Source organism: Calliopsis andreniformis, chromosome 7, assembly GCF_051401765.1.
Source record: "Calliopsis andreniformis isolate RMS-2024a chromosome 7, iyCalAndr_principal, whole genome shotgun sequence".
NCBI classification, from domain to species: Eukaryota; Metazoa; Arthropoda; class Insecta; order Hymenoptera; family Andrenidae; genus Calliopsis; species Calliopsis andreniformis.
In genome coordinates this window covers 13,557,653-13,585,568 of record NC_135068.1, presented here as the reverse complement: position 1 = coordinate 13,585,568, position 27,916 = coordinate 13,557,653, and the positions used below count along the sequence as shown (strand labels likewise).

Here is a 27,916-nt window from a genome sequence, read left to right as displayed (position 1 = left end):
CTTAAAATAACGTCCCAGATTTTCCTTGTGAAAAGAGCAAGCGAGAAAGAGATGAAAAGGAGGAAAATGCACAGACAAGAAGTCCTTAGAAATTGCCATTGATGTAGTTAATCATTTTGTGGGGAAGGCACACCGTATGCAATGGCTAATTTGTTAAACAATGATTCTTTCAACTTTCATTTTCTAATGACTCCAATATTTTTTTAAACCTTTCTGTACCACTGATTCCATGAAATTATCTACGTTTTAATGAAGAATTTAAAGGAGAAGGTAAAATTAATGGAACAATCGCCTAGATACCGCGTATATTTTGAGAAAATTTTACAGCACCGTGTTAACGTTTGTTAACGATTAGCATTCTTCGATTCGTAGATACGCACCAAGAACTCTAATTATACGTACATATAAAGCGCTTTGTTTCTTTTACCTTTTACCGTTCCTATATATCATGAATGTACTCGTCCTTTCGGAATCAAATCTTAATGTATCAATCGTTACTCTACGATTCGACCTGTCTTGAAAAGATGTCGACCGAGTAACACGTTCATTTGAGAGAAACGAAAAACATACATTAACGCTTTACGAATTTGCCAGTCGCCAGTAAGAGTCAAAATACCTATAGAAATCGTGTAAGAATCGCCCACAAAAGTTATTCTATTCGATAAATTTGTAAAATCCTACGCTAAGTGCGACTCGATCCTAACTCCTAAGTAAACGTGTATTCGTTAGAGATATCACGCGATCGATCGTTATTGCGATGAATTGGTTGTAAAGAATCGAAAGACGCATCATGTTCTGGCAAAGGAAGAGGAAGAGGGAGAGAAGAAGAGAAAGGAAAATACAATGCTAGAAATGATCGACTTCTACCTAGTAGATACCAGGGAATTCAAGTCTCCCGCTAGTACTTGCGATTCTCCAAAATGGCCGCTTGTGTCACAAGGCCTCTGTCTCCCGTCAAGTTTCACCCACTCTGTTGCTTTCCCTCCAGGCTTGTACCCCCCCCCCCCCCCCCCCCCCCCCCCCTTCTGCGTCTCGATTCCGTTACTCCCTCTCTTATTTGCAACGGCCTTGCCCCATCCTCATTGTCATCGTAATCATTTTTTTTTCTACTTTTCCTACTACTTTGCCAGTTTGTTAAGTGCGCGATATTTGAAACGAGGGGAAGATCTTGTTCTTTTTCCTCTTCCTCTTTCTCCTCATCGACGATGTTCTGTATTTCACGCACATAAGCACCGCAACTGACGATATTTCAATAAACGTATCCACATTCTGTCGGTCTTGACACGCACTAACTTTCACTTTTCTCCTTATTCTAATACAATCGTATGTGTCACGATTTTTTCCCCAAATCCGATGAAAAGAGGCAACTACACAAAAAGTTACGCGTTGATGCTTTCAGTGTTGGCTTCGAGCAAGAAAAGGGGGTGTCAGAGGGCCGAAGAGCCTTATTTATTCAGGCACGTTAATTAGAAGCACGCACGCGATAGCGAATTCAGCCATCAGGCGAAAGAAGAACATAATAAGGGATAAGCAAACGAATCCGTATCATACATATAGTCTATGATAGTCGGAGGGATCATCCGAATAGGGTTGGCTCAAAATTGACCGGGCACAGTCATAATTTGACAGCCTGAATGCACGTGATCCATGACCTGTTCCTTGAGTCGACACACGTGCTCCTTCAGCCTGTTAACCACAGCACTCAGTTCGCTGTTCTCCCCTTTGAGCAACTTAACCTTGTCCTCGAGCCTAGAGATGCGTTCCAGTTTACGTCTGCGACACTTGGATGCAGCCACGCGATTTCTTTGTCTCTTCCTCTCTAGCTTGATTCGCTCCTGGTTCTCCATGTCGATCGGAGACATCGGTGGTGAACTAGACACACTAGGTACAGTTTGTGGCTCGTCCTTGATTTGAAGCAGACCCTGGCTCACCGAAGACGATTCCGTGCTTTGCACACTGCTTGGAGGCTCGAGCGTCGTGTACGTCGCCCCATGAATGCTACCCGGCTCCTGAGAGCTATCAGAGTGATGAAGCTCGTTTAAAGCGTCGACAAAACCACGGGCGTACAATTCTTGCGCTTCGGTCACCGCCTTCGGGAACAAAATCTGCGTAGGTGTCGGTAGACTGGTCACCAAGCTATCTTGCTGAGCGATTATGAACTTTTCCAACTCTGGGGATCCCAACTTTAACATGTTCAAATCTGGTGAGCTTAGTATTGGTGTAACATTATTTAACGCTGGTGGTAAAGGCCCCAGCCGAGGTCTCTTCGTTTGCGGACCTTGTCTTTGACATCCATTCAAGTCTAACGTCAGATTGCGTTTCAATTGACCAACGTTATTCTCGCGATTTACGGCGACGTAGACGCTCGTATCCTCATAGAACGTCTGCTCCATCGTCGAACTCCGCACCATCGATGTACCGCGGCCGGAACTGGACTACGTGCCAACTCGACTCCAAAACTTTACTACTATTCACTGCTACGGTCTTACCGCTGCCACTACACACCACCTACTCTTCCGTCTCTCGTATATCTGGTGTCCCTCGTGTACCTCGACAATGCGAGACGATCTGGCTCAGCCTGCTGATTTCGTCGCCACAAGCTCTTGTTAGCCGCAAAAAAGTGAGCTAATTTATCGTGATCGCTTTCGTTCTACGATCGATTATATGCTAGTCGCTCTCCTTCGCCGATATCCCTCCTTTCTTTCTTCCTTCCTTCCTTCTGTCCCAACGACTAGTACACGCGTATACTTTTTCGCTACCGTTACATAACCAAACGCGATAGAATTGAAAAATGTAGAGGCATTATGTCCCTCACTAACTCAAACTCCTGCCTTCTCCTTTGCCAAGCCGGAGATGATTCCGTATTCAACTGGTAAAGAAAACGATGCAACACAATTTCGCCGCCATATAGAGGCTCGACAGTGCGCGCCTTTTCTTCACTAATTCACGATTCACGACTCGCGACGGATCTCTTGGTCGTACCTGTTTCACCGGTTTACGGTGACACGACACAACCGATCTGTCTGATCAACTGTCGTTTCAGCACACACAACAATGACTCACGACGTGCGTCCAATGAACGTGGTTTATAGTATATCTTTCTGCGCGTGTGCACCTCTAGAACAATCTGCTGCGATTGTACGTTGAACGTGGACGCTGTTTCAACTGTTCAACCCGACGTCTCGACAACTTGTGAACACCCAACTAAACGTACTGGCTTATATCCCGTGACTCATACCGTCTAAAAATAACTCGAGCGTCATCGAGACGAAAACTGATTGGCCATCGGTGGCGTCATCGGACTACTGCCATTGGTTTCGCTGTCGCCTTTACTAGGAAATGGCTGAAGCATGCGCACTAACTTATCGTGTTTCTTTCTCATGGAGGAAGAATTTGAACCGTTTGAAAAGCAATACACCCATTGAATATGCGACACACACTCCGCTTCGCTTACAGGTTGAAATTTCCGTTACTTTTATATCTCACAATCAGTAGTAACTAACTTGTAACGATAATCAATTGCGTTTGAAAGCTTTTTTATAAGTACACAATACGTGTACCAATTCCGTTTAAAGTACTCTCAGTTTTAGTTCGACACGACCATTTCAATGGTAATATCGTCGAGTAGCTTTATCATATTATATCTATGAATGAATAAACACATTTGTTCACTTTTATATTTATTTCTTGTAACATTAGATAAGGGTACAAAACACGTACAACATACGAATAATACTACGAGAGGAAGCCAAATGATCGGAGCTGCAACTAATTGTCGAGGCATACTGATTTTCCATGAATAATTAATGGTGATCAATTTAACAAATATGTGAGTAACAATGGAAGCAGAACAGCTGAAAATGTCTAAATGGCTAATTGTAATAATGAACTACTACTAGCGAGTAATAATTAATAATTAATGATTACTAGCAAGTAATAATAATAATAATAATAATAATAATAATAATAATGATAATAATAATACGCTGATTGGTTTCACATCTATTCCCTTGAAAAGCATCTTCAATTGAATAAATTCGTCATACGTATCAGCATTTATTTACATTGCTTCGATGGAAACACAAATGCATTAGAAAAAATAAAACACATTGTACTGTGTTTTATTCATCGTTTCTCGAGTATCGACGAATATCGTACATCTACATGTATGTATATGTTACTGAGGCCTTCGTAGTTTCCTGAAAAGAATTATAATGTAGTTTAACTGCTACAACTGTTTGAAAAAGGCTCAGAAGATTATATATTTACTTTCTCAAACTCGGTTCTTGCATATTAGTTGGAGCTCTCTTTCGTCTAGGCCGATTTAAAACATGTACGCTATTTATACTCGTATTACTGCTTTCTGAATCGCTCGAGTTGGCTGTGCGTAAAAACATAGGACTCCTGCAAATAAGTGCATATAACAAATTATAATTATTATTTCATACTTTGACATATATTATAAGCAAGATATACAGTATATCAGTCGCCTGTTGCACGTACAAAGATTGATTCAAATCGCGAGAAGTTTCTTCAGGAGAAGGCGTTCTAGGCTTAACATCAAATTCATCCAACTTCTGAAGTACCACCTTAACAGTGCTCAAATCTTTTTTTGTAGCTTGACCCTTCTTTTTTTCATTCATTTGTTTGTTAAATGTTGGAGTACTGTCGACAAATTCTGTCGAAGCTCTTACAGTCACCTTTTTTACACTTTTTTTTTTCGTTAAAGTCAACGACGACTTTGACCCATCTTGCGACAGTGTTAAATCTTTATTGTAGTAATCACTGTTCATGTTTAGAAGTAATGGTAATTTCACTGTGGATTGATTCAATTCAGATTCATCCATACTGTTATTCGAAACAGAAGGTACCGGACAAATTTCAGATATCTTTCGCAGAGTAGTTGTTATTTCCGGTTCTGGTTCAACAGGATCTACAGGCTTTAATGCAGATTCTTCCAGAATGGGTAACTTTAAATCGTTTATATCGAAATGCACATTACGTGGTTGTCGCATAAACATCAAAGTAAAATCATCTTCATCCTCATCCTCGTCCTCGTTATTGAAATATCTTCGTCTCTGCGTCACAAAATTTGCCAAATTTGCTGAATTTTCCGAATTTACCATGGACTGTGTTTCAGTTTTACATTCGCTTTTATCTACCAGAACAATCGACCTAGGTGTATTAGAAAGAAAGCCATTACTTCTATTCCCACCCTTATTAGCTGTGCATTTTTCTCTACCATTTAGTTCTTTACTTTTCTTGCAATTATAAATTTCGTTTCTACATTTCCTTAACGCCGGTGATATTGTTTGCGTGCCTTCTTCGCTGTCGGACGCATCATCACTTAATTCTGTCGTGTAAATCTTTAAAGTTTTGCACATACTACTGTCGTTTAATAAACTTATATCGTCAGTCTTCTTCTCATTACTAGTAAAACAAGGCACAGATTGTGAATCATTGAATAACCAACTTGGTCCTTCGAGGGGATCCTCCCAATCTGAGGTAAGATTTTGTATTTCGGTAGAAGCTTGCTTTATTTGTCCATTGTCAGTATTCTGCAATTCATCGTCAGTCCGTTCATTACTATTGTCGACAGTATTATCACGACAGTCGTTTGAGCCATCAGAAGGTGGTGTTTCTGGTATTGCAATACTTGTCTGTGAATTTTCTTGACTAGTATCATTACTATTTTCTGAACCAATCATTCTTTCAATCATCCCTTTTTCATTTCGACCTTCCGTTAACTGTAGAAAGATGAATTTTATCAAATTGTAATGAAAGTTACACACTGAAAGAAAATTGTGACAAATACACAAACCATTCGAATGTTAATGCTTTGAGAATTTTGCAATAATTTTGATACATCGTTGAGCTTCACTCTGGGACTTCCGATTCGTTCGAAACTTCCGGTATTACGCCTAGAGCTATTACTTCCAGACGATCTATCCGACTTTAATTTCGAATGTTTCCCCGATATTCTTCCAGAATGTCTGCTACTTCTCTTACTTAACCTTCGTTCATTTTCTTCTGCAACATTAAATATTCGATCAATTTTTCATTGATTCTATTCAATATACGTATCAACTCACTGTGTGGTTTACTAATGTGACATACCGCTACTTCTTGGCGAAACAACAGTCAGTCTTTCGGGCATTCTACATGCGCGTCCATTTTCCTACATTATTCGAATAAAATATCAAATATAGTTTGGTCCTACAAATGTACTAGTGAAAAGTTGAGCTCTTTAATGAAACCAATAAATACGTACGCATCTATGCTGTCTGATGGGAACAACAGCAGGAGATCTTGAATTGTTTAATTCTTGATTTCTAGGTGGCGTTCTAACTTCTTGTATTATACTTAAGTTTCCTGGATTACTAATATGTTGCATATTCACTCTACTTAAATTAATAGTGGGTTTTGTAATGGTATGGCCGCCCACCATAGGTTTTACTACTCCTCTAGTTGGAGATTTAGTTGACAATCTTCTGTACGAATCTCTTTCTAAAATCATATATGTATTGTCTGCTAAATATTGATACTAAAATACAAACATAAGCTAATAGGTGGCATTTAAGAAACCTTACTTCCTGTAGAATTACAAGACTTTCGCGAATTTGTAACCGAGGATGCTGTAAATTCTTGACAAGATGAAATAGTATTTGTTAAATACCCACTCATTGTCACTAACATATTAAGCATTTCCTTAGCATTCTTTAAGATGTTTGATATTACAGCCTATAATAGATTATATGTATTCAGAGATAATCCTTGTATTATCAACATCATTATCATTATCGCTGTCATTGTGATATCTATAGAAATTTTACTTACATCACGTTTACTACAGGCTAAACCTAAATCTTGTACTTCTGCGATTAAAGCAACATTTTGAGAAAATAATAATTGGCTCTCTTGTTTCTCTTTAGATAATGCTTTAGCCAATGAGTTATTATTACTTTTTAACTTTTCACACACTGCAAGATGTGAAATATTCTTTTAATATATTGTTATCTTACAAGAATATATGCTATTTCAAACTTACGTGGCTTATAAGATTTCTTCCTAAAATAGTTTTTTAAGCATTGTGTCTTTTTTATGAGGACCGTAGCCCTTTTGACTTTTCGATGTTTTGCTATCTGAGGCATTTTCCATTTATTATCTGACCTAAAAAATGAATAGCATGAATTAAAGTAGAAGAATTTTGTTGCAAATTATAACCCACAAAACAATCAATAATTGATCAAATCTGAGAAGCAGATGTTTGTTACTGTGAAATGATACATTTTACAATAATGAGAAATTAGAAATGAATGGAAAATAAATAGGTATGTGACATTTAATTAATAAAAGTTACACATTTGAGGATCTGTAAGCATTATAGATCTCAAAGGTTAGATTATTATGTTGTTTATGTATGTTTTTTTACTTAGTGGCATATACAATCACTGGACTGGAATGAAAGCATTCGTATAAGATGTGTTTAAGGCGTGTAGAATAAAATGAATTATAAGTAATGAAGCACAAAGTTAACATTAAAATTAACAAACATACTCTGTCGTAATACGTTTTTAACTCTTTTAGACTTTTCAAATCACAAATATTTTTCTACCAATCTATTTTTGTCAATTTTAATATAACGGCAAGTTGCTTAAAGTTTCGTAAAATTGCGCTATCACATCACTCACATCGTATAAAGTTGAACATTTATCGAGTGTAGCATAGAGTTTCCGCCATTGTGAAAGTATTGTGTGTAGGCCGTGTAGGCATCTGTACTGTATTTTATACTGTACGAATTTCGTATCGGCAAATTGGAATTTATTCGTTCAAATTACAAAAATTTCGTATGAAAGATTATTAAAATTAAAGGGAAACGTTAAACAGATAAATAAATAGAGAAAGTCTGTACATTCATGTAATATATTTAATGTAATCATTTTTTTGCTGATCATTTCTATGCATGTTCATGTATGTACATACATGCACACATAGATGCATCTATACAGCATCTCATATATGTATATTTACGCCTTTCTGTCTCATAGTCACGTATTCATAAATTTTCGTTTTTTTTTTCTAAACTAAACGTTTACGTTTACTCGCATCAGTCGTATTGTAACCACCCGCAACCGCTCATATTGGTTGGTATTCGCTCGCATCTCTGTATGTACAACAGAGCATTGACATGCCGTTGCAAATTCACGACGTTCAGGTAATTTTTTTCAAATAACGTACATAGGTTGATATAAAAAGTTTACTTTTCAGTAGCTTGTTGTCGAAATTGCATTTGTTACATTTCGTTGAACGTTGTGTTTGGTTAATTTTATCATTTGCTGGTTCTACTTTGAGAATACTGAAAGACTACTGAAAATATAGCATTGCTTATATCTTTAACGTTAAAAACTATTTAATTCTTTTCTAAAATGTATTTAACTATGTCTGATGGATTTAGCTGAACGTAGTAGAACCTATGCAGGTTGATGCACCTACGGAAGATAATGACAATGCAGAAGAAGAACCATATATTGTCGAAAACCCAACTCTGGTTTGTATATTTCCTGCAGTTGCAACTTTATTTCGAACACATTTATCATGTTAGATTATTATTAATCTTACTTTAAATATTCTATAATATTGTCCATTTTACAGGACTTGGAAGTTTATGCTAATAGCTATACAGGTCTTGCCAAACTCTATAGACTCATATACATAGCTGACCATTGTCCAATGTTGAGGATAGAAGCATTAAAGATGGCTATATCTTATGTAATGACAACATATAATGTTTCCCTTTATATAATTTTACATAAAAAACTAGTACAAGCTGTAGGCACTCCAGGATTACCAGATGTAGCTGCACAGTCAACATCTCAAGATATGTTAACTTTAGATCAAGCATGGGTTGAATCACGATCTAAAAAAGCTGCTTTAAAACTAGAAAAATTTGATACAGATCTTAAAAACTATAGGAGTAATTCAATTAAGGAAAGTATTCGAAGAGGCCATGATGATTTAGGTGACCATTATCTTGATTGTGGTGATCTTGTTCATGCCTTGAAATGTTATTCAAGAGCACGAGATTACTGCACCAGTGGCAAGCATGTTGTTAATATGTGTCTAAATGTCATCAAAGTTTCTATTTATTTGCAAAATTGGTCTCATGTACTAAGCTATGTAACAAAAGCAGAAAGTAAACCAGATTTTTCTGATGTACATGGAAAAGATAATAATCAGTCTATTGTTACAAAATTAAAAATTGCAGCTGGTTTAGCAGAGTTAGCAACAAGAAAATACAAAATGGCTGCAAGACATTTTCTGCAAGCATCGTTAGATCATTGCGATTGTCCTGAATTATTATCACCTGGAAATGTTGCTCTGTACGGAGGGCTTTGCGCTTTAGCTACGTTCGATAGACACGAATTACAAAAGCAAGTCATTTTTAGTAGTTCTTTCAAATTATTTCTCGAATTGGAACCACAATTAAGGGATATCATTTTTAAATTTTACGAATCCAAATACGCATCGTGTTTAAAGTTATTGGACGAAATAAAAGATAATATATTACTGGACATGTACATAGCACCACATGTTAGTGTGTTGTATACACAAATTCGTAATAGAGCATTAATACAATACTTCAGTCCATACCTGAGCGCAGATATGAGGCGTATGGCAACTGCTTTCAATAGAACAGTGTCGGAGTTAGAAGATGAACTCATGCAATTAATTCTTGATGGGCAAATACAAGCTCGTATAGATTCTCACAATAAGGTATTTATTTCTGTTTATCATTAGAATTCACTAATTTTTAACTACTTTTAATATCAAAGTCTCGGTAATGAATTCAAGTTTACATGTACTGTATGATGTACTTGTAGATTCTGTATGCAAAGGATGTTGATCAACGCAGTACAACTTTTGAAAAATCTATGAGTGTTGGCAAAGAATATCAAAGACGTACTCGTATGCTAATCTTGAGAGCTGCTATGTTGAAGCAACAAATACATGTTAAGGTATGCTCATGTTTTTACCTTTTTTCATATTTAATCTTAGTGACTTAAAAAAGTTACTCGATATTCCTAAATTAAAATAGAGATACGTATGGTTTTAGTTTGCGGATAAATATACGTTTTATCGATTCTTTTTCAATATTTTTTCTAGAGCCCTCAACGTGATAGTACTCAAGCAGGAGAGTTGTCGGTCACTTGGAAATAATCGTTCAGTGGTAAGAGTTGAATTGTGGTTTATACTAAAATTTGTTTATCAATAAGCGCAAATGCAAATCTTTATGCAGATGAACTGCTGCGGTTTTAGTATAGTATGAAAAAGTAACCGAACACTAACATTTTCTACGCATTATATATCGATTCAACACATTAATGCTAAAGTCGATTTTTAACGGTTACTTCATAAAATGTATATATTACAATATACTACAAGCAAAATAGTTAATATTTTCAAAATTATGATAGTTATGCATAGAAATAAATCTTTAATAATGTGTCATGTACGTTAGTATCTTTAACATGAATAAATTCCTTAGTAATCTTTTAAAGATACATTTTCATAAACTTTTTCTACTTAATCTGTCTATGTTGTTTTAATCTTTGTTTCAATCGTTATGTTTAATCATTTTTATTATTAATCGTTACTTTTCATCAAGAACAAAGTAATTTGTGCACAATGTATTCACAGTGTTTTATTATCACTATAAACAATACATAAAAATTGCTTTTACATCCCATAGAAAATTTACAATTTTACATTGGTCCAATAATTATTACATCTAAATATCTGTAACTGAAAGCATTCAAAACTGCATACTTGTAATGATATTGAAAGTATTTGATCACAAATGTTCCTCTTGAGCCTGAAAGAGTTATTCTCGTGTTATAAAATTTCTTCAACTTCACACTTATAATACACAAATAATACGTATATTGTTATGTTGAGTACATATTTAAGTGTATACACGTAACCTAATGATGCATATACATAAATAGGTTTAATGTTTCATTGAGTATATACGTTTCTGGTACTGTGTTAGGTCAAAGAAAAAAAGAAATCATATATGCATATGTCGGAAGGGGGCTAAAAATACTATCACTGATTCAGATACAACTGGTTAAGGAAAATTGATATAACTGTGATTTTCAATGCAAATATTATTGCTTTTATTGAGCTGTGTCTAGTCGCTATCTTTAACTATGACGCAAACGTACATATTGTGCGGCACAATGACAACGATAATTTCGTACCATTGAAATTAATCCTTATTGTAGCATTTTAAATATTTCGAATAAGAATGAAAAGGGTGCATTAAATACGCCTCGGTTTATATACCTTGAAAGCGGTAGTAACGCCGATAGTGACGAGAATACCCAAACCAAATGTTAACAGATACGGAAGATATTTCATTCCGGGTATGTCAGGTCGTTTTGCCATCAAAATTTCTAAGAACGATAATTTTTTATCGGAATACGGTGGATAACGACATCTGTAACATTTGATTACATCATTACAAAATATTTACTAAACAATGCTTATAACAGTGTATATAACAGTGTATATAACAGTATATATAACAGTATATTGAACAATGTGTGACATCAATTCAAAAAAGTTTACTTACGATGCTAATGATTCGGCCAATTTATTGTAATTTTTAATAAGACAGCCCTTTTTGTGTACAAACGTATCGTACGTATATTTTCCATGATAAGAACCCATGCCAGAATGTCCAACTCCACCAAATGGTAAAGTATCAACTGAAAGCAACGAATGTTTCTTACATAATTGTTTAATGCACAAAATATTGACTACACAAGATTTTAATCAGATGAACTATTTGCTCGATCCAATGCATACATATATGGGATATGTTCTACACAAGGGAGCGAATTAAATAAACAAAAATTCTGAAAATAGTGTAAGAAACATGCAATACATGCAAAATATATACAAAGAACAATGTATAATTGTTGAAAAAATCAATTGTGTATGACATAAACATGTAAAATTTGAAAAAATGTTTATTGGTAAAGCAAATACCTGCTGCGTGCATTATTGTATCATTAACGCAACTATTACCACTGCTAGTGTTCTCAAGAATTAACGAAATACTTCTGTCATCGTCGCTAAATATGTACAATGATAATGGCTTCTCCCTGTGTGAAATATGTAAATAATATCCAAATTATTTATATCATTGAATAGAAGAATACTTAAGAAATAATTCCAATGTCAGAGACCTAAATTGAAAATAAATATACGAGCAATAGAAACAATTTCTCTTTTTATACATACTTATAAAATCAAGAGCAGAAAAATGAATTTTGTAATTATTAGTAGTAATATATTTGATTTTGATAAACTGAAAAAAACAATGTAGATAGTGAAAAAATTGGTATTTTCACGTTTTTCAATGCTTATTATAATTGTTTACGTTGTTATTTATCATAGAAATAGTATAACTCTCTAGTCATAATTTCATTATTTTCACCATTTTCACCGTTTTCATTACCCATCACCACTATACCATTTTGTAATCATTATTATGCTTCATTAATAAGAAAACCGTGCGCACCAACGTAATGCGATAATGCAATAAAAAACCAGCACCTCTGTTTATCATGCAGGATAAAACCGTGCATACCATAGTAAAGAAAATTAGCCGACAAAAAAAGTAATAAAATTTAAATTGTTTAAGAAACTACATTTGTATACGTTTTCACTGAAATGTTATAGTAGGAAAGAAATTACTTTTGCAGAGTTGAAAGGACTTCTTTATACAGTTTATACTTAATTGAATATATTTTAAAGAACGAAATTAGTTACTGAAAAAAATGCAAAGGACGTATGTATCTACCACTCCTTTTTTGTATATTAGCACCGTCCCGTAATAACTCAACTCACCAGAGAATTGCATTATCGTTTCATTTACTGCTACGCTTCCGCTATGAGTCTGACCTATTACTAATTCTTGTACTCTCTTGTCCTTGGTAAATATATACAATACGAGTGGATTTTCGCTAAATATAAAAAATTAATCACTATGCGTTACTTTTATGGATGCATTTACAAAAACTGTATCACTAATAGTTCATATAATGAAAAAATTAACTAAATTGTTACTTGTTTATACAAGAATTTAGAAATGCTCACTTTCTAAAGAAAAAAAGAAGGATTAACAAACATACTTATATCGATATTATTTCTTATTTTACTGTAAGAACCAAGTTTTATGGATTTTTTAATAACACTGTAAGGCTAAATACAAATTTTCAAGAGTACTGTGTATTGCCATAAAAGCCAGCTATATTGAGCATACACACATGTCTATGCTGTGATGGCTATATATATAAAAATTTGAAATAGAAACTTACCGGCTATTTATAAAATTAATTGCTTCATAAGCATTATTCACGTTTACAAAAGGTAATATAGGTCCGAATATTTCATTTTGCATGATAGGATCCGTGGGTTTGACATCAATAAGTATAGTTGGAGAAATGTATCTTTCAATAGGATCACAGTTTCCACCAATTGCTACTTTACCGTTTCCGTTCAAATATTTCACCAGTCGTCTGTCCATAACGTAAGCCAGGAAAAGTATTAAAAGAGAATAAACAAGTAATAAATAAATAAATAAAAAGTATTTTACATCTATACTTACTGATAATGATTATCGCTAATTATACGTGTTAAATCAGAGCTTTCTTTAGGATTATCACCATACCATTCCTTTAAAACCTTTTCTGCTTCTTGTAGAAATTTAGTTTGCACTTCAGGAGTACAGAGAACGTAATCAGGAGCAATACAAGTTTGACCTGCATTAATGCATTTGCCCCAAAGTATTCTTTTCACAGCTATACTCATATCTGCTGTGTTGTCTATATACACCGGACTATAAATTATTACATTTCATTTACGTTGCATTATTTTAACGTTCATGTTTGACTAACTCAAAAAGATGCAATTTTGTACCTTTTACCGCCAAGTTCTAATGTAACAGGAGTTAAGAACTTATTTGCTGCATCGCGAATAATTTTTCCGACTGCAGTAGAACCTGTATAAAATATATAATCGAATCTTTGTTTGAGTAATTCGGTTGTATCATCAATGCCTCCCAGCACTACATGGATACACTCCTACAGAAACGAAACAAAACGAAACAATATGTGCAAAATCTTATTAAGAGATTCTCCCCTAGTTGTTTCTAAGTACGTGAATGATAAAAAATGTTTGCAATACATACAGTGTCTAAGTATTTTGGAATAATTTTTGATAAAAGTTCTGACGAAGCAGAAGATATTTCTGACGGTTTAACAATAACACAATTTCCAGCAGCTATTGCACCTATCATAGGAACTAAACATAATTGGACAGGGTAATTCCACGGTCCTATAATAAGAACTACGCCATATGGATCTTTTCGAATTACAATCTTATCAAACAAATTGATGACTGCCTTTGGAGGCTGAAACAAAGCACGCATATATTTGAAATACCACACATATATATCCTATATATGTACATGTATGTGCATTATATACATGTATGTGCATTATATACATATAGTATATATATAGATATATATTAATAGATGATAAAACGAGGAAAGAATATGCAATGTACCTTTTCATCAGCTGACCATTCTTTAATATTCATAAGCATATGTTTAATTTCTCCTTGTACAATTAGCAATTCCAAAGCAATAGACTCATATTTACTCTAGACACAAAAAAATAATACTATGTTCTATAAGTGTAGAAGACAAGGAAAGGAAATGTCTTTTCATCAAATAAATAAAATAGAAACAAATGTAAAAGAAAGAAAGAAAGCAAATTAGCAAACCCTGCGTAGATCAGTAGCCAGGGCAGAAATAAGTTCCGCTTTGCATTCTTCCACCATGAGAAGTAGTTGTTTCAATTGTTTTATCCTCCATTCTAATGATCTTGTTTTACCATTGTAGAAAGAACTCCGTGTTCTTTCAACAAGCTACAAAAAGTAATTTTAAAATCATAATACATCAGGTACTTAATTTTTTTAACTAATTTTATTCATTCACATATAATAGCATGTAGCGGTAGGTTACTTACATTTGCATAATTGGTCACCATTTTTCCATTAAAATGTACTGGAATGGAGAAGCATAGAAATTATTAGAGAATCTAGAGAGCAAAATTAATTCTGTATACAAAGACTTCTAGTTTAGGTTGTAATAGAGTGATTACTGTATTTTTCCTTTACTTCCTGAATTCGTAATTTTATTGAATGACTGATCAATAAAAAAAGGTCAGATTATTAATGCGTATGATAATAACACAAATGCTGATTACAAAAACATAATATAATAGCCATACCTTTTCAAAGATAAATACCTAGTTGTTTTAAATAAAATGTATTGAAGTAGAAACGTATAACTGCATAGATTTAATGGGGAAAAGCATAATAAATATGAAGTAGTAATTTCAAAACACGCCAAGTAGATATCGAATTTTTACATTTGCAATGTAAAGCAAATATTTTATACAAATTGTAACTCCGTCATCGAACCATTACTACTGACATTACCCTTTCTATTACGTTCAACCCAGTTATTTATTCGAAATTAAAAGGCAGATTATAATTTATATTAATTTATTTTATTATGGAAACCATAAATTCGTAGGACAGACCTATCGATATATTTATGAAACAATTTAGAATAATCATATACTTCTATAAGCGTTAAACAGCTACGTACATTGTATGTATATAAACAGTATATAAACAAATAATTATCATTGAGGACAAAGTGATAAAATTGTAATATACAATACATTTTTCATCATTGTTCTTAATGTATTCAGATAAATGTAACTCGTAAAAAAGTATTTTGTAAACCACCGATCAACCGAAAAATGAGTAAACAGAAATATCGACAGATATTTATTTGCACTACACGATGTACATATGCATGTGTGTACATGTAGCAGAAACTGATATGATATGAAAACAAAACAATATTTGTATTATTCATTGAAACAGGATGTACATACGTATACGTATCCTTACTGCTTGTTAATTAAATTTATTAATGTTAATAATTATTAGTTATTACATTAGTATTATAGACGTATATATGTGAAAGTAAATGAATTAAAAAATATACATATGTACATATTGTTCCATATGTGGGGTATTAAAATATGCCTGAGTGATGAATTTCACTTTGACGGATTTTTCATAGAAACGCATCATGTCGGAAGTGTATGGACCGAGACACTGAGGAAATATTGAAAAAAATAATATCATGAATACAAGCTACGCATAAAGCAATGTGCAAAGAAATTGTAAAAAAAAAAGATTTGAACATTGCATAACAAAACACTTTTGAATATCTTATAAAATAGATATGAGATCGATAAGATCGGTTAACGGTTTGCATGTATGTATGTACGTGCATTTGGACACCAATGTTTAAAGCTACAATCGAATATATGTAGTTGTGTGTGTATACATATGTATGTATTGTGCATATATGTACATAGCAAAAACACACGACTGATTACTGTTGCCAACTTTCAATTTGTGTATATACATAGATCCAGAGATCAACGGTCGAAAATCTATACGTACATTGTATTTACATACATACATACACACATACATATATCACATTTTATAAATTATGGTACTTAATAATTGCGTAAAGTAGAAAAGTGTTAATGATTGAATTTTATCGTATCGTGGAACATTTTTTTGGTTTTTTTTTTGTTCGTTAAGATTTGTTAAACAGTTTATATTTGAAGGTGATAAATATTTTTCCAAGATTTAACACTGATATTAAGTTTTATATAATATTAGCGTATGTGAAAGTTCGAAACATGATAAAGTAGAATACTTGCGATATGATGCACTCTGCGTTAAACTAGATAGTATTTAAGTCTATAAATTATTTTCTGAGATAATTTTACGTTGAAAGATTGCATGACTTGAAAAATATCCTCTTCAATTAGGTAGACTAGAAAAGAGAAAGGAGAAAGGAGAAACGAGAACAGAGAAAAGTATGTATGTGTACGTAAAGAAATTGAAAAGGTACATACTTTGGATGAGACGTTAAGCAGATATTAAACTTATGGTTATATTAAATAATTATTTGCTATTGCATAGAAAGATGGTTATCAGAAAAAATGGTGTTTTTAATAACTGAGTAGATACAAATATGATACATGGAATGTAATGTGATACATCAAAAGAATATTAATGAATAAAATAAGCAAATGATCGTAAAAAAATATGAAAAATTCGCTACGGTTAGCAACACGATTGAATTGAGTCGACAAAGTATGCGTACATACATGCTGTTCGTACTCCAGAGAACTACAGAAAAAGACTGAAAAGGCAGACTTGTCATAAAGCGTTTATAATCTCGATTTACTTAGAGTGCAGCTCAATCGATAAAGGGGATAGTGCTCAAATGTCTCCGCACAGATGTCAGCACTGGGAGTGCTGAAAAATCTGTTCACGATGAAGCTGCTGGAAGCTGCTGGAAGCTGCTGTTCTCAGGTTACGTGCTACTCGCTACTCGTTGGAAGCAATTGTGTCTCGAATCAAATCGACTCGAGCTGAACTGGCAAGTTGAATGCACGAAGATCCATGCAAGTTGTTCGGTAATAAGTGATTCTACATGTTAAAATAAGACAAAGATGAAGAATGACGAAATTGTGTTTACGAATTCGTTCTAAGTTACTAATTATGGAAAAATAAACGTAAAATGCTTTAAGAATTATGTCTAACTTGAGACTTATTCTACTGTCGCGTGAGACACAGCAATATCAGTGGAATGGCTTCTCAGGTCAGACACACTCGACGTGTATTTTAGGCATTTTCTGATCAACTAATAGCGAAGCCCTGAATATAATTTCGACGTTCTTGATTTTCTTCTTATTTCGACCAATAGAATCACTAGCTAAAATTTCTGACACTTGTTGTCGAACATCCTGTATTTTGAAACACAATTTCCATATTACGTTTCCATTATTCTATATTATCTTGTGCATTGAAATTCGTGTTCTACACTAAATAAGCGATGCTTTCTATAATTCGAAATTAAGCCAGTAAAAAAAGTAAGAAGAAGTACAATTTAGAATTTAGATGAAAAACGATCTTTGTTTCGTGGTGGACTCACTGTTACTCTACTTTCTACGAAAAGCATACTCAAGTTAATAGAAAAGAAAGGAGTGCATAAAAAATTGCTTAATTCGTACCAGTGATGTTGTCGTAATGTTTCAATGATGGTTCGACGTTAATTTTGACATGACCCACCGAATTTGTCATCGTGTAGATAATACTGTTATTACCGTCCTGAGAGATGCAGCAAAAATGATTCTTTCTATCTTTCGAGTAATAACAAGTAATAGCTTCGACCAATAACGAAATCTCTGATTGTGTGAGAATCACTTCTGATTGCTTGTATAAAAAAAGCTGTTTGAATGAGCGTTCGGTTCCTTTTTATAACCACTCATCTATTTGTTATAACTATAGAACATACATAGTTTGCGCCTGCGAAGAAAGTTTGATATAAGACCGGCATAAAACTTGCATAATACCATCGGTTGTGTGAAAAGTTGAAATTGTAGGACGTTGCTGTTGTTTTAGATGTTATTAAAAATGATGATAATATATTTCTTTTAAAAAGATGCATATAGATACACATGTACCTAATTTCGTAGATACATGTGCAACAATGGAAAAATTTAGTCTCGTCTGTGTTCTCAAGTACATATTTGGCTATGGACTTGCATCATAATAATTCACTCACTTGATTCAGCGTGATTCGATAGTTCTGGTTGTATGTCGATCCGGCACTCTTCCGTATCCGTACTCTTCTCTTCCGTTTGTGGCGGCGATTTCTGCATAATTCTCGACATGTCGACTATTGCGTCTACCTGCGACAGATTAGCTTGCGTACGTATAGCAGAAAGTGATGCAAACGAGACAAGGTGAACAGGATTAGATGTTTCAACTACCAGTTTTTATTATCCGTCTTGTTCGCAATCAAGTTTGTCATTACGATAAAAAATGATGATTGGACAGTTTGAGTAATTTTTCTGATGTCTTGATCTTTCTGATCTATTTTATTATCTGCATACCTAACATGCATAACACCGAAACATTGTTTTACGTACATCGACGAAAGTAGATTATCGATTGTAGTAAGCGAAACAATTAAGCAATTGTTTTTTATTGTTAGTGAGATGCTGTAGACCACAGGGGATGGAATACGATATGTATAATAAATAGCTGTGTCCCTATTTGTACGAACTATAGCAGTAGGTAACGTAATAAAATGTTGTGAAACGACGTTTCACTGTTTTACACTGCGATATCTTTTTAATATTTACTATTGTTCAATATCGTAACGAAACGCGAAACGCAAAATGCGAAATGCGAAATGCGAAATGGAAAACGGATGCTGCCTTTCACGCGGCTGCATCACGACTGAACGAAACCACTAAGACTGAATAGTATCCTTTTCTACTTGATTATTTTGGTGACACTGCTTGTGATAACCATCGAAAGTCTACAGGATCGAATCGTGTTTCTTCGTGAGACTTCGGGACTGGTGCATAAGAAATCTATCACCTACTATCCTTCGTAAATTGTGTTGATGAAATTTATTCCAAAACTTGAATCGACAAGCATGTTTAAAATTTTTTCAAGTACGATATTCGTCAAGTTTCTTTAAGATTCGCCTTTCTCTTTACGGATAGGAATGAGCAAAACTAGACGTGCCAGGTTACTATATCTAAATCAATACGTATTTGTGAATTGCAAGAGAGTAACGTAAACGGAAGTATGGAGAAAACTTTCACATTTGAACAGACACAGCGAAAGGGTAGGTATATTTACTCGAAAGACACGGACTTATTTGGAGATTTCAACGGTCAACTGACTTGATCTCATTCGATCACGATTTATTTTTTTCCGTTCGAAGACATTCAGTTCAGACTTACCATTTTGATTTGAATAGTTAGAGATGACGCACGAGGATTGGCGAATTTGTAAGAGACCAGTCTTCCGAAAAAGTAATAGATTTTCGAATGAGAAGCCGTAAATGCAACACAACTTGTAACGTGAAAGTCAAAGAAGTCTGATGCTCCAACTTGAGTCGGACGATCGTTATGTCGCATCTATTTTAGAAGCAACTTGAACGGAAGTAACTGGCGGGAGAAGGAAGCAAGTTCATTGCAACTTAACTTCTGACAGTGTGTCAGAGGAGTCGAGGCCGCATTTATTTACATAGTAAGAATGAATATTCAATTGTCTGTGCTGCGCGCTCCGCGTAGGCATTAGTCTTTTCCAATGTAGTCCATAATCGAAGTTCGCATCAACTCCATCGTCTGTTCAGTGTGTTCGCTGTTCTTTCCTTGCAATGCAAGGCAATTGGTCACTTTAACGTATTATTTCATGTCAAATGTAACATTTTCTAGGTAGGTACCTACAAATTGACCACGTTTCGTCGCGTCGCGTCTCTTCGAAGGATTGCAAGTTTTGATTGTGGGTTGGAAACATTATATTATGATGGAAATCAATAGAACATATGGTCAGGTTTTATCAGGATCTTGATGAAAATTGCAAACGTGCGAGCAAAGTGTCTATTGCACAGAAGTAGAACATCTAATTTAGCCTATGTGCAGTCCTCGGCCTAAGGTGTTGGTTGGTTGGTTGAGTATCGATAAATTAATATCGTTAAAAGAAGGTTTCAAACTAGAATAGCCGAAGCTGAATGTTCGAATTTCTTAACCTTTGCTTTGACTTTCTGAAGGTGATCAAGTATGCATTACACTAATCGATGTTTAAGTAGCAAACATGAGTCATTAACTTTTGAGTTTACCTACTTACTACTGTATTTCACCTTCATGAATAGCAATGGCAGAAAGTATTATTTAAAAATTGAAATTCAATTGAATATCTTCTACGGAGATTATTTATACCTAATTCCAGTAGCTATCTACTTACGTACCTATGCGAAGTAAACACTTTGAATTATCTTTTTAAAAACAAATCATGTATATTTTCAGTGATTAAAGGAAAGGTACAATATAAAAGATATCAAAGATATTCTACTTGTTTTACTGTGCGAAGTGAGAAATTGTCAATTTTTGAATTGCTTTGTAGGTATCCTTTTATTTGAGGTAGTTTTCAAATAGATTTCAGTACCACTGACCAAGTCGTTTGACTGCTCGTCTCCATTCGGTGATGGTTCGTTGATATCGCGATCTGTTCTCTTCGTTTGGTCGAAATATTTTTTCCGTTTTTCGAAGTTTCAGAACGTCTTCCCTATTCTTCCAAATACCTGAAAATTAAATCGCGAACAATATAATGTTATCCGAATAAGTGTACTATCGAATAAGTAAGAAAAAATGAGTAAATTTGGTTTTTCTACCGTACTGTAATCCCGCGATAAAAGCTACGCCTAAAAGAGACATTTCCGTGCTTGTTGCTCGTTCCACTTCAAGGCCAGTCAAATCAGCCAGTAGCTGTAGTACAAAATTGTTTGTAGATACGCCACCGTCCACTCTAGAAAAGAAACAAAAAGAATGAAATGAAGAGAGGAAGAGTAGTTAGATACGTATAGTCGTATAATGAGTAAGCTTTTCAGAGTTTTTAGCAATTGAATTATTCGAACCGTATCCTATGGTACGTGAAACTAGTTTCTGCGCAAAGGGCCTCGTAAAGAAGTAGCATCCTGTATACGATGCTTTCTAACAACGAGCGAACAATATGATTCTTCTCAGTAGTAGGTTTTATCCCTATGAAGCCAGTGGCTGCAGAATAATCGTTTATAGGAGCCTGTAAAAAGAATTGACGCTATTTTCGTAAATGAATAATATCGATTCAGTTATCTATTCTCATCCCTCATCTTGTCTTTCTTCTTTTTTTACTTCTCAGAGATTACCTACTTGTAGTCCACTAAATGCAGGAACAAAATACACCCCATCCGAATCACTTACAGCGTTTGCAATGCTTGCTGTTTCAGCAGCGTTCTCGATTATACCTGAAACAAATTTTGTATTTTCAATAATTGTACCTTCGATTTCATGTATCAAACTGAATCAGTGCCAACAGTCAGTTACCAATTTTTTTAACCCATTCCACAAGAACTCCAGTATCATTCGACGCGCCTTCTACCAGATATATTAGTTCGTTCTGAATACGCCAACCGACTAAAGGATATAGACCTGTTAGAGAATCGACAATATTGGGTAAAAAAAGGATATCGTAAGAAAACGTATGAATAGATGGGTACATGCATGTAATAAATAGATAATAGATAGGTATAATTAAATGTGGTTGGATATACATATGTACCTGTAATAGAAGCATGTGCTTTTGTTCCTGTGTTAACATTTAGAAAGGTCCCTGTCCCCATTGTGATTTTTAAATCTCCTGGTTGAGTGCATCCTAAACCAAATAGCGAGGCTGACTGATCTGCCATCTATCTTATAAAATGCATTATCGATAATAGTCTCCGAATTGATTAAAATTCAATCATTTCTGAATATACTTTTGAGAAATGATCTTACCGAGCAAAGTATTGGTATTTCAACGCCAAATATCTCTTTTGGAGTTGTACCAAAATCTCCAGCTGTGTCTACCACTCGTGGAAAAATGCTATGCGGAAGTTTCAACATATTTATCATGATATCAGACCAATTCATTGTGAATGGATCGAAAAGGCCGGTCGCTGATGCGCTTGAAACATCCATTATGTGTCTTCCTATAAATGAGATGTACGTCACAAAACGCGTATACAAAACACAAACCTATAGTATACTATACTTATACGTAATAAGTATATTAATTGAATTCAATAATTTTCTCTTCATTCGATTTTGTTTGAAGCATCGATGCTTACAATGTGATTAATTTATTGTAGTTTTTTCGTTGCTTCTAAGATCGTTTATATAGAAAACCGAATTAAGTAGTGAATTATGAAGCAAAGGATATGAAATGTATAGCATGTACGTAGGTAGATAGTTCTTGTTAGGTAGTGATCGTACCAGTGAGTTTGTACAAAAGCCAGGAATCAATACCCCCAAAAACTGCAGTTCCATTATTGGCTGCCTCCTGCAAACCTGGTACGTGTTGCAAGGCCCATAATAATCTCAATGTCATCTATAGTTCAGTGTAAAATAAATGATAAAAAATAAACAATGGAGAAAATAGAGTTCGTCGATGCAAATGTCGAAAATTCAGGGAAATGAAATATACCTTATGAATGAAACGAAAAAAATGAAAAATGAACCGCCGCGCCGCAACGCGTGCTGCGGCGCGGCGCGGCGCGGCGCGGCGCGGCACGCCAAGTGTGGCAAAAAGGCTACATTTTTTGTTTATGTACTGTATATAGTATACGCATTTACATGTTTCGTAGAACGTAAAAGAGTTTTTGTAAAGTAAGAGAAGGATATAAACCTGTGTGTTCATAAATTTAAAAACGCTAGCGGCCAAGAAGCGCTTGCTTCTAGAGAGAGCATATAAAATTTGTGATCCCAATCGTAATCCTTTCATCGTTATAGACGAATTCCACTCTTTTACCATGGTATCGGCGCGTAAGTCTTTCCATGTTATGAAACTGAAATAAAAATGGAAGAAACTAGAATATGTTGAAATTTGTATTCGAAAAATATTTTTTTCGAATAGAATGCATTCTACCGACTTGTGATAGTGTTTCCCGTCATTTATGTTCCATGTCGTAAAGCTGCCTCGTTGCGTAGATATTCCGAGACAAACAACTGAATCCGGTTTCACTCTGCTGTCTGCAAATAAGATATTATTTATGTAAATATATAGTAGATAAAATTTCGAATTGGCGATTTTTTATTTTGCTAAATAGTCGCTATAATTTACCGTTTAAGGTGTCTTTGATTACTTTTATTACAGTCCTCCATAATTCATCGGGATCTATTTCAACGTCGCCCGGTCTAGGATACAATAGTTGAACCTGATATTTCAGAAAGACATTCAAATTCATGATGTAGTAGATATTATATTTCACTTGATTCAAACAATGATTTTTCCTCTACATATGTATAGGTGTATTATTGCATGGTATTTGAATGAAAAGCTGAGAAAATATTGAGAGAAATGGAATATGATAGGATTGTATTTATTTTGACTAACAATGAGAAAACTTTATCCTATAGAGTCCTAGATTTCGATTACTTTGGCTTTTTGTTTGTACTATACATATATGTACATACATACATACGTACATGGAGTTGTACGTTATACAATGCGTTGTACAATGTATAGTATAAATACCTTGAACTTCTCTCTCCCTCTTCTTCATGTCGTCTCCCCTCCCTTTCCTCTCTACTCTTTGAAATGAAAAAAATTGAAAAGGCATCTGTTCGTCTATGTATAACAAAGTTTTTTACGATACGATCAGGTAAACGGTTTTTTATGATAATGAAGATTTGGAGCAGTAATAGGTACCTAATTTGTAATGCATGGGTCGTGTTACGCTATTGAAACTGATTATACAAACTGAAGACCTTTTCAACGGTGGAGGCGACAGTGACCGCTTTTTCGTCGAGAATATAAAAGCGTACAGTGGTGGTCCCAACATCAAGTGCTCCGATGTACGTCATCGTTGTTGTCCTGCAACAACGAGACTCTTCTACTCGTCTGAACAATCTGCGTGAATCGTTCAAACTGGTTCGACACCATAAATCCGAATACCATAAGGTCGTCGAATGAATCGACGATGAAAGTCGACGTGTCACACAAAATACGCAAGCGGCAGACTACCACGGTCGCTTATCGTACGATGTTTCCTCAGAGCTGAAGCATACTGTGTGTATGTGTGTATCTACATACGTATGTATATGTATAGTAAGTACGCATGCTCCTGCCATCCGACTGCGTCGCGCCGCACGCCGTGCTATGCCGGTTTATCGGGATTACATGCACGTATTATCACATACATACATATGTATACATACACTTACATACAAATCAGCTAGCTTATGGCGAGAGTATAAAGAGAACTCGACTTACTCGAGTTTTGATACAGTTGTCATCAACTGCCATGCCGTCTTTGTTGTTATTACCTTTCACCTATGTAGATATAAATATTTCACCTACATAGATAAGGGAAAGATGGATTATTAACCTTCAACATTAACTGATCTCTCTTAAATTGAGTAATGATCGGTTATTCATCTATTATCTGTTTAAAATTATTTGGAAAATATTGTACCATAGTTGGGGGCGTCTCGCGTATCTGTGGCTTCAAATTTCATGGGGCGTCCGATAATCGTCGGATCGCGAACGAAGAAAGATTCAGTCGACTGGTGGCTGTTAGTTAATTTCGACCAAAATGAAAATGCTGATGGTGCTCGGTTTCTTCGTCCTCCTCCGACAGGATCGTACCGGTAACGTGTCGTAAAGTGTCCTTCATGTGATTTCGTTTCGATGATACCGCATCACTCTTTTCTCGCGATTAGCCTTAGCCACACGTTTCCCTCTTTTCTCTGTCTTCCTGTTTTCTTCTTTTCCCTTTTCCCCTTTCCCCTTTCCCCTTTCCCCTTTCCCTTTTCCCTTTTCCCTTTTCTCTTTTCCCTTTCCCCCTTTTCTCCTTTCCCACCTGTTCGTTACCTAATTTTGTTGATACGATAAACTGAAATTTTCGTAGCGGACGCTTCTCTGGAGTTCGATGAACTCGGGTGTAAAAATTACAACAATCCATCGCCGATGCTGTCACTCAAGAGGCACCTTTTCTGCGAATACGATCGCACAGTTCGACCAGTTTCTTCTCATAAGGACGTGAACAACGTAACCATCAAACTAATACCAAAAATATTAGAATTCGTAAGCGTCCATTCGAACATTTACGTACTTATCAGCTGACAAGTAAAACTTGGTTGCTCCATTTCTTCTTTTTCTATCATCATTGCCTGGTATTGTTCTATAGGACGAATGGAACAGCAAAATGATTTTGCACAGTTGGATGACGCTTGTAAGTGTGATATTTTTAGTGTGTATATCGTGCAGCGTTCACCGTTCGTTGAAAACATCGTACGTTTTTCCCACAGATTTGGACCGATGCGCATCTCACTTGGAGCCCCAGTGATTTCGATGGGATTAATTATATTCACATAAAGAGCGATGACATATGGCTGCCAGATCTTTCGGTTTACAATTCGTAAGGAATCACAGAATCTTCTAGGGTATCATCGTTTCATGTTGCTTGATAGAATGTATACATATACATACTTACTTATATGAACGTAACAGTAGATTCGGTTTATCTCGGCGAAATGTTCACTATTAGAGAGGTAGCTATTATTACTTGTGAGATTTTTTGAAATAGGGGTGACATGACCGTTGACCAAAACGGTATACCTTCGACGACCTGCCTAGTTTTCAGCTCAGGATCGGTCAGTTGTGTACCTTCGTTGAAACATGTCGCTAAATGCGCTACAGACTACTCCGCATGGCCTTATGACGCTCATCAGTGTCGAATCAATTTCGGCTCTTGGTCTCATGCGGGGGAAGAAGTGGATTTTCATCTCGACCAAAAAGGGGTAATTTTAATCGATCATATTGTTTCTTCGTCGACGACCAACGCTAATGATAATGAATTGTACGGTGGTCCAGTTCCAAATGGCAGGATACACGAATAATACTGCTTGGGATTTCAAAGTGATAAATGCGTACAAAGTCTTGAAGAAGTACAAATGCTGCCCGAACGATACCTACCCGATGATTGTTTATGAATTTTCAATAACTCGACATTACGGGATAATGCATACTACGTACATTACACCTGCTGTCGGTACGAAGATTTTTTAATCCTCTTATCAATCGCGTATTCTTCTACTTAGATGGATTTAGAAGATTAGGCGTAGAAATTCATTTCACTACCATCTGTCTCTACCCTCTACCATTCTTCTGTTTCTTTCCCTTTTCTCCTCTGATTTTTTTACTTTTAGCTGTTATGTTGCTTACGTTGACGGTATTGTGGTTGGATTCGAGATCAACGGAACGGCTTGCAATGGCCAGCATCAATTTAATTTGCCATATGCTTTGCATATTCGATTTACATTGGCAATTACCGCACAACGGTACAAATACGCCTAGAATATGTAAGTACTTGGAACCAAATTATAGAATGTGAATCCACGTATCGTTCGAAACCGATTGATATCAATAGCTTTACCAACCTATTCTTAAATTATTCATCTTTTAGTACTCTATTATCGAGATTCGTTGGCTTTGGCAGTATTCGTGTTAATTCTGACTGCCGTGCTGCGTAGAATGCAAGAGATGAACGTCCAAGTACCTTATTGGATATCTTCGACTACGGCGTTTGTTCTCAGTAATAGAGCCGGACGATTTCTTATTCTTACCGACGAAGATACAGATAGAATACTTGCCGGTGAAGGGGAGGACAATTCTGATCTTCCGAAGGCTTCAGCTAGGTCGAAAGAATCATCCTGGAGACATTTTGCAGCTATCATCGAATGGTTATCCTTTTTCGTTGTATTTCTTATCTACATCGGCATTCTTTCTACTGTCGTTCATTTTACATAAACGAAACATTCGATGAAATATATTGTTTTTTCTCGTAAATTGGATCAGAAATTCATTGTATAATAGATTTTCATTTTCAATAAAGAACCATCTATACAATTTACTGAACTGATTTGTCGATCTGACCTGTTACACACGTATCCGCCGGTTCTTCTTAATCCTTACAGAATAGTCTTGGATAATAATCGAAATCGCGATAAGATCGATACTGTACCTTGTACGTATACGTACGGCAAAAGTATAGGCCATAGGCATCGATAATTCGATTTAATCTATCGAATGAAAGATTGTGAAAAAGTATTTTGTCGTATATACGATATTT

The 27,916-nt window shown here is 35.1% G+C and overlaps 6 protein-coding genes across 21 annotated transcripts; 2 read left to right on the top strand and 4 right to left on the bottom strand.

The window, feature by feature from the left end:
* Window positions 1-1,024: 1,024 nt before the first annotated feature.
* On the bottom strand, window positions 1,025-3,173 carry Jra (Jun-related antigen). The gene has a single exon (XM_076382098.1). It carries the CDS (start codon window positions 2,409-2,411, stop codon window positions 1,596-1,598), a length of 816 nt encoding a protein of 271 aa, XP_076238213.1. The 5' UTR covers window positions 2,412-3,173; the 3' UTR covers window positions 1,025-1,595.
* Window positions 3,174-4,036: 863 nt separating this feature from the next.
* Window positions 4,037-7,729, bottom strand: LOC143181668 (uncharacterized). Of its 2 annotated transcripts, none has more exons than XM_076382199.1 (10): window positions 7,692-7,729; window positions 7,049-7,170; window positions 6,838-6,980; window positions 6,591-6,741; window positions 6,272-6,507; window positions 6,118-6,178; window positions 5,822-6,030; window positions 4,504-5,747; window positions 4,270-4,404; window positions 4,037-4,199 (listed from the first exon to the last, which is right to left on the bottom strand). In XM_076382199.1, exons 1-10 carry the CDS (start codon window positions 7,724-7,726, stop codon window positions 4,178-4,180), a joined length of 2,358 nt encoding a protein of 785 aa, XP_076238314.1. In that variant the 5' UTR covers window positions 7,727-7,729; the 3' UTR covers window positions 4,037-4,177. The 2 variants fall into 2 exon arrangements, with proteins under 2 accessions (XP_076238314.1, XP_076238316.1); XM_076382201.1 differs by having other exon boundaries at window positions 7,558-7,722.
* Window positions 7,730-7,760: 31 nt separating this feature from the next.
* Csn1b (COP9 signalosome subunit 1b) lies at window positions 7,761-10,509 on the top strand. 2 transcript variants are annotated; one of them, XM_076382203.1, is made up of 6 exons: window positions 7,761-8,215; window positions 8,456-8,548; window positions 8,653-9,774; window positions 9,882-10,016; window positions 10,165-10,228; window positions 10,298-10,509. In XM_076382203.1, the coding sequence occupies exons 1-5, from the start codon at window positions 8,189-8,191 to the stop codon at window positions 10,216-10,218; spliced, it is 1,431 nt and encodes a 476-aa protein (XP_076238318.1). In that variant the 5' UTR covers window positions 7,761-8,188; the 3' UTR covers window positions 10,219-10,228; window positions 10,298-10,509. The 2 variants fall into 2 exon arrangements, with proteins under 2 accessions (XP_076238318.1, XP_076238317.1); XM_076382202.1 differs by having other exon boundaries at window positions 7,763-7,971; window positions 8,112-8,215; window positions 10,165-10,509.
* Window positions 10,510-10,676: 167 nt separating this feature from the next.
* Aldh-iii (Aldehyde dehydrogenase type III) lies at window positions 10,677-20,197 on the bottom strand. Of its 7 annotated transcripts, none has more exons than XM_076382601.1 (13): window positions 20,007-20,197; window positions 18,812-18,938; window positions 15,105-15,142; window positions 14,860-15,003; window positions 14,641-14,736; window positions 14,261-14,482; window positions 13,990-14,153; window positions 13,679-13,909; window positions 13,389-13,589; window positions 12,919-13,034; window positions 11,636-11,771; window positions 11,347-11,500; window positions 10,677-10,873 (listed from the first exon to the last, which is right to left on the bottom strand). In XM_076382601.1, exons 1-13 carry the CDS (start codon window positions 20,181-20,183, stop codon window positions 10,853-10,855), a joined length of 1,827 nt encoding a protein of 608 aa, XP_076238716.1. In that variant the 5' UTR covers window positions 20,184-20,197; the 3' UTR covers window positions 10,677-10,852. The 7 variants fall into 7 exon arrangements, 6 of the variants coding, with proteins under 6 accessions (XP_076238716.1, XP_076238717.1, XP_076238719.1 ...); XM_076382602.1 differs by lacking the exon at window positions 12,919-13,034 and adding an exon at window positions 12,055-12,170; XM_076382604.1 differs by lacking the exons at window positions 18,812-18,938; window positions 20,007-20,197 and adding an exon at window positions 17,349-17,408.
* Window positions 17,305-27,706, top strand: Nachra9 (nicotinic acetylcholine receptor alpha9 subunit). Of its 5 annotated transcripts, none has more exons than XM_076382612.1 (8): window positions 17,305-17,660; window positions 25,694-25,869; window positions 25,973-26,017; window positions 26,094-26,203; window positions 26,372-26,585; window positions 26,659-26,836; window positions 26,994-27,146; window positions 27,251-27,706. In XM_076382612.1, the coding sequence occupies exons 1-8, from the start codon at window positions 17,633-17,635 to the stop codon at window positions 27,592-27,594; spliced, it is 1,248 nt and encodes a 415-aa protein (XP_076238727.1). In that variant the 5' UTR covers window positions 17,305-17,632; the 3' UTR covers window positions 27,595-27,706. The 5 variants fall into 5 exon arrangements, with proteins under 5 accessions (XP_076238727.1, XP_076238731.1, XP_076238729.1 ...); XM_076382616.1 differs by lacking the exon at window positions 17,305-17,660 and adding an exon at window positions 20,459-20,483; XM_076382614.1 differs by lacking the exon at window positions 17,305-17,660 and adding an exon at window positions 24,405-24,445.
* LOC143181913 (glycerol kinase 5) lies at window positions 21,040-24,844 on the bottom strand. 4 transcript variants are annotated; one of them, XM_076382608.1, is made up of 13 exons: window positions 24,739-24,844; window positions 24,552-24,657; window positions 23,905-23,998; window positions 23,714-23,813; window positions 23,470-23,629; window positions 23,058-23,172; window positions 22,581-22,774; window positions 22,366-22,492; window positions 22,131-22,235; window positions 21,957-22,051; window positions 21,683-21,846; window positions 21,440-21,573; window positions 21,040-21,349 (listed from the first exon to the last, which is right to left on the bottom strand). In XM_076382608.1, the coding sequence occupies exons 2-13, from the start codon at window positions 24,645-24,647 to the stop codon at window positions 21,207-21,209; spliced, it is 1,527 nt and encodes a 508-aa protein (XP_076238723.1). In that variant the 5' UTR covers window positions 24,648-24,657; window positions 24,739-24,844; the 3' UTR covers window positions 21,040-21,206. The 4 variants fall into 4 exon arrangements, with proteins under 4 accessions (XP_076238723.1, XP_076238724.1, XP_076238722.1 ...); XM_076382609.1 differs by having other exon boundaries at window positions 22,131-22,220; window positions 24,552-24,749; XM_076382607.1 differs by having other exon boundaries at window positions 24,552-24,745.
* Window positions 27,707-27,916: the final 210 nt, after the last annotated feature.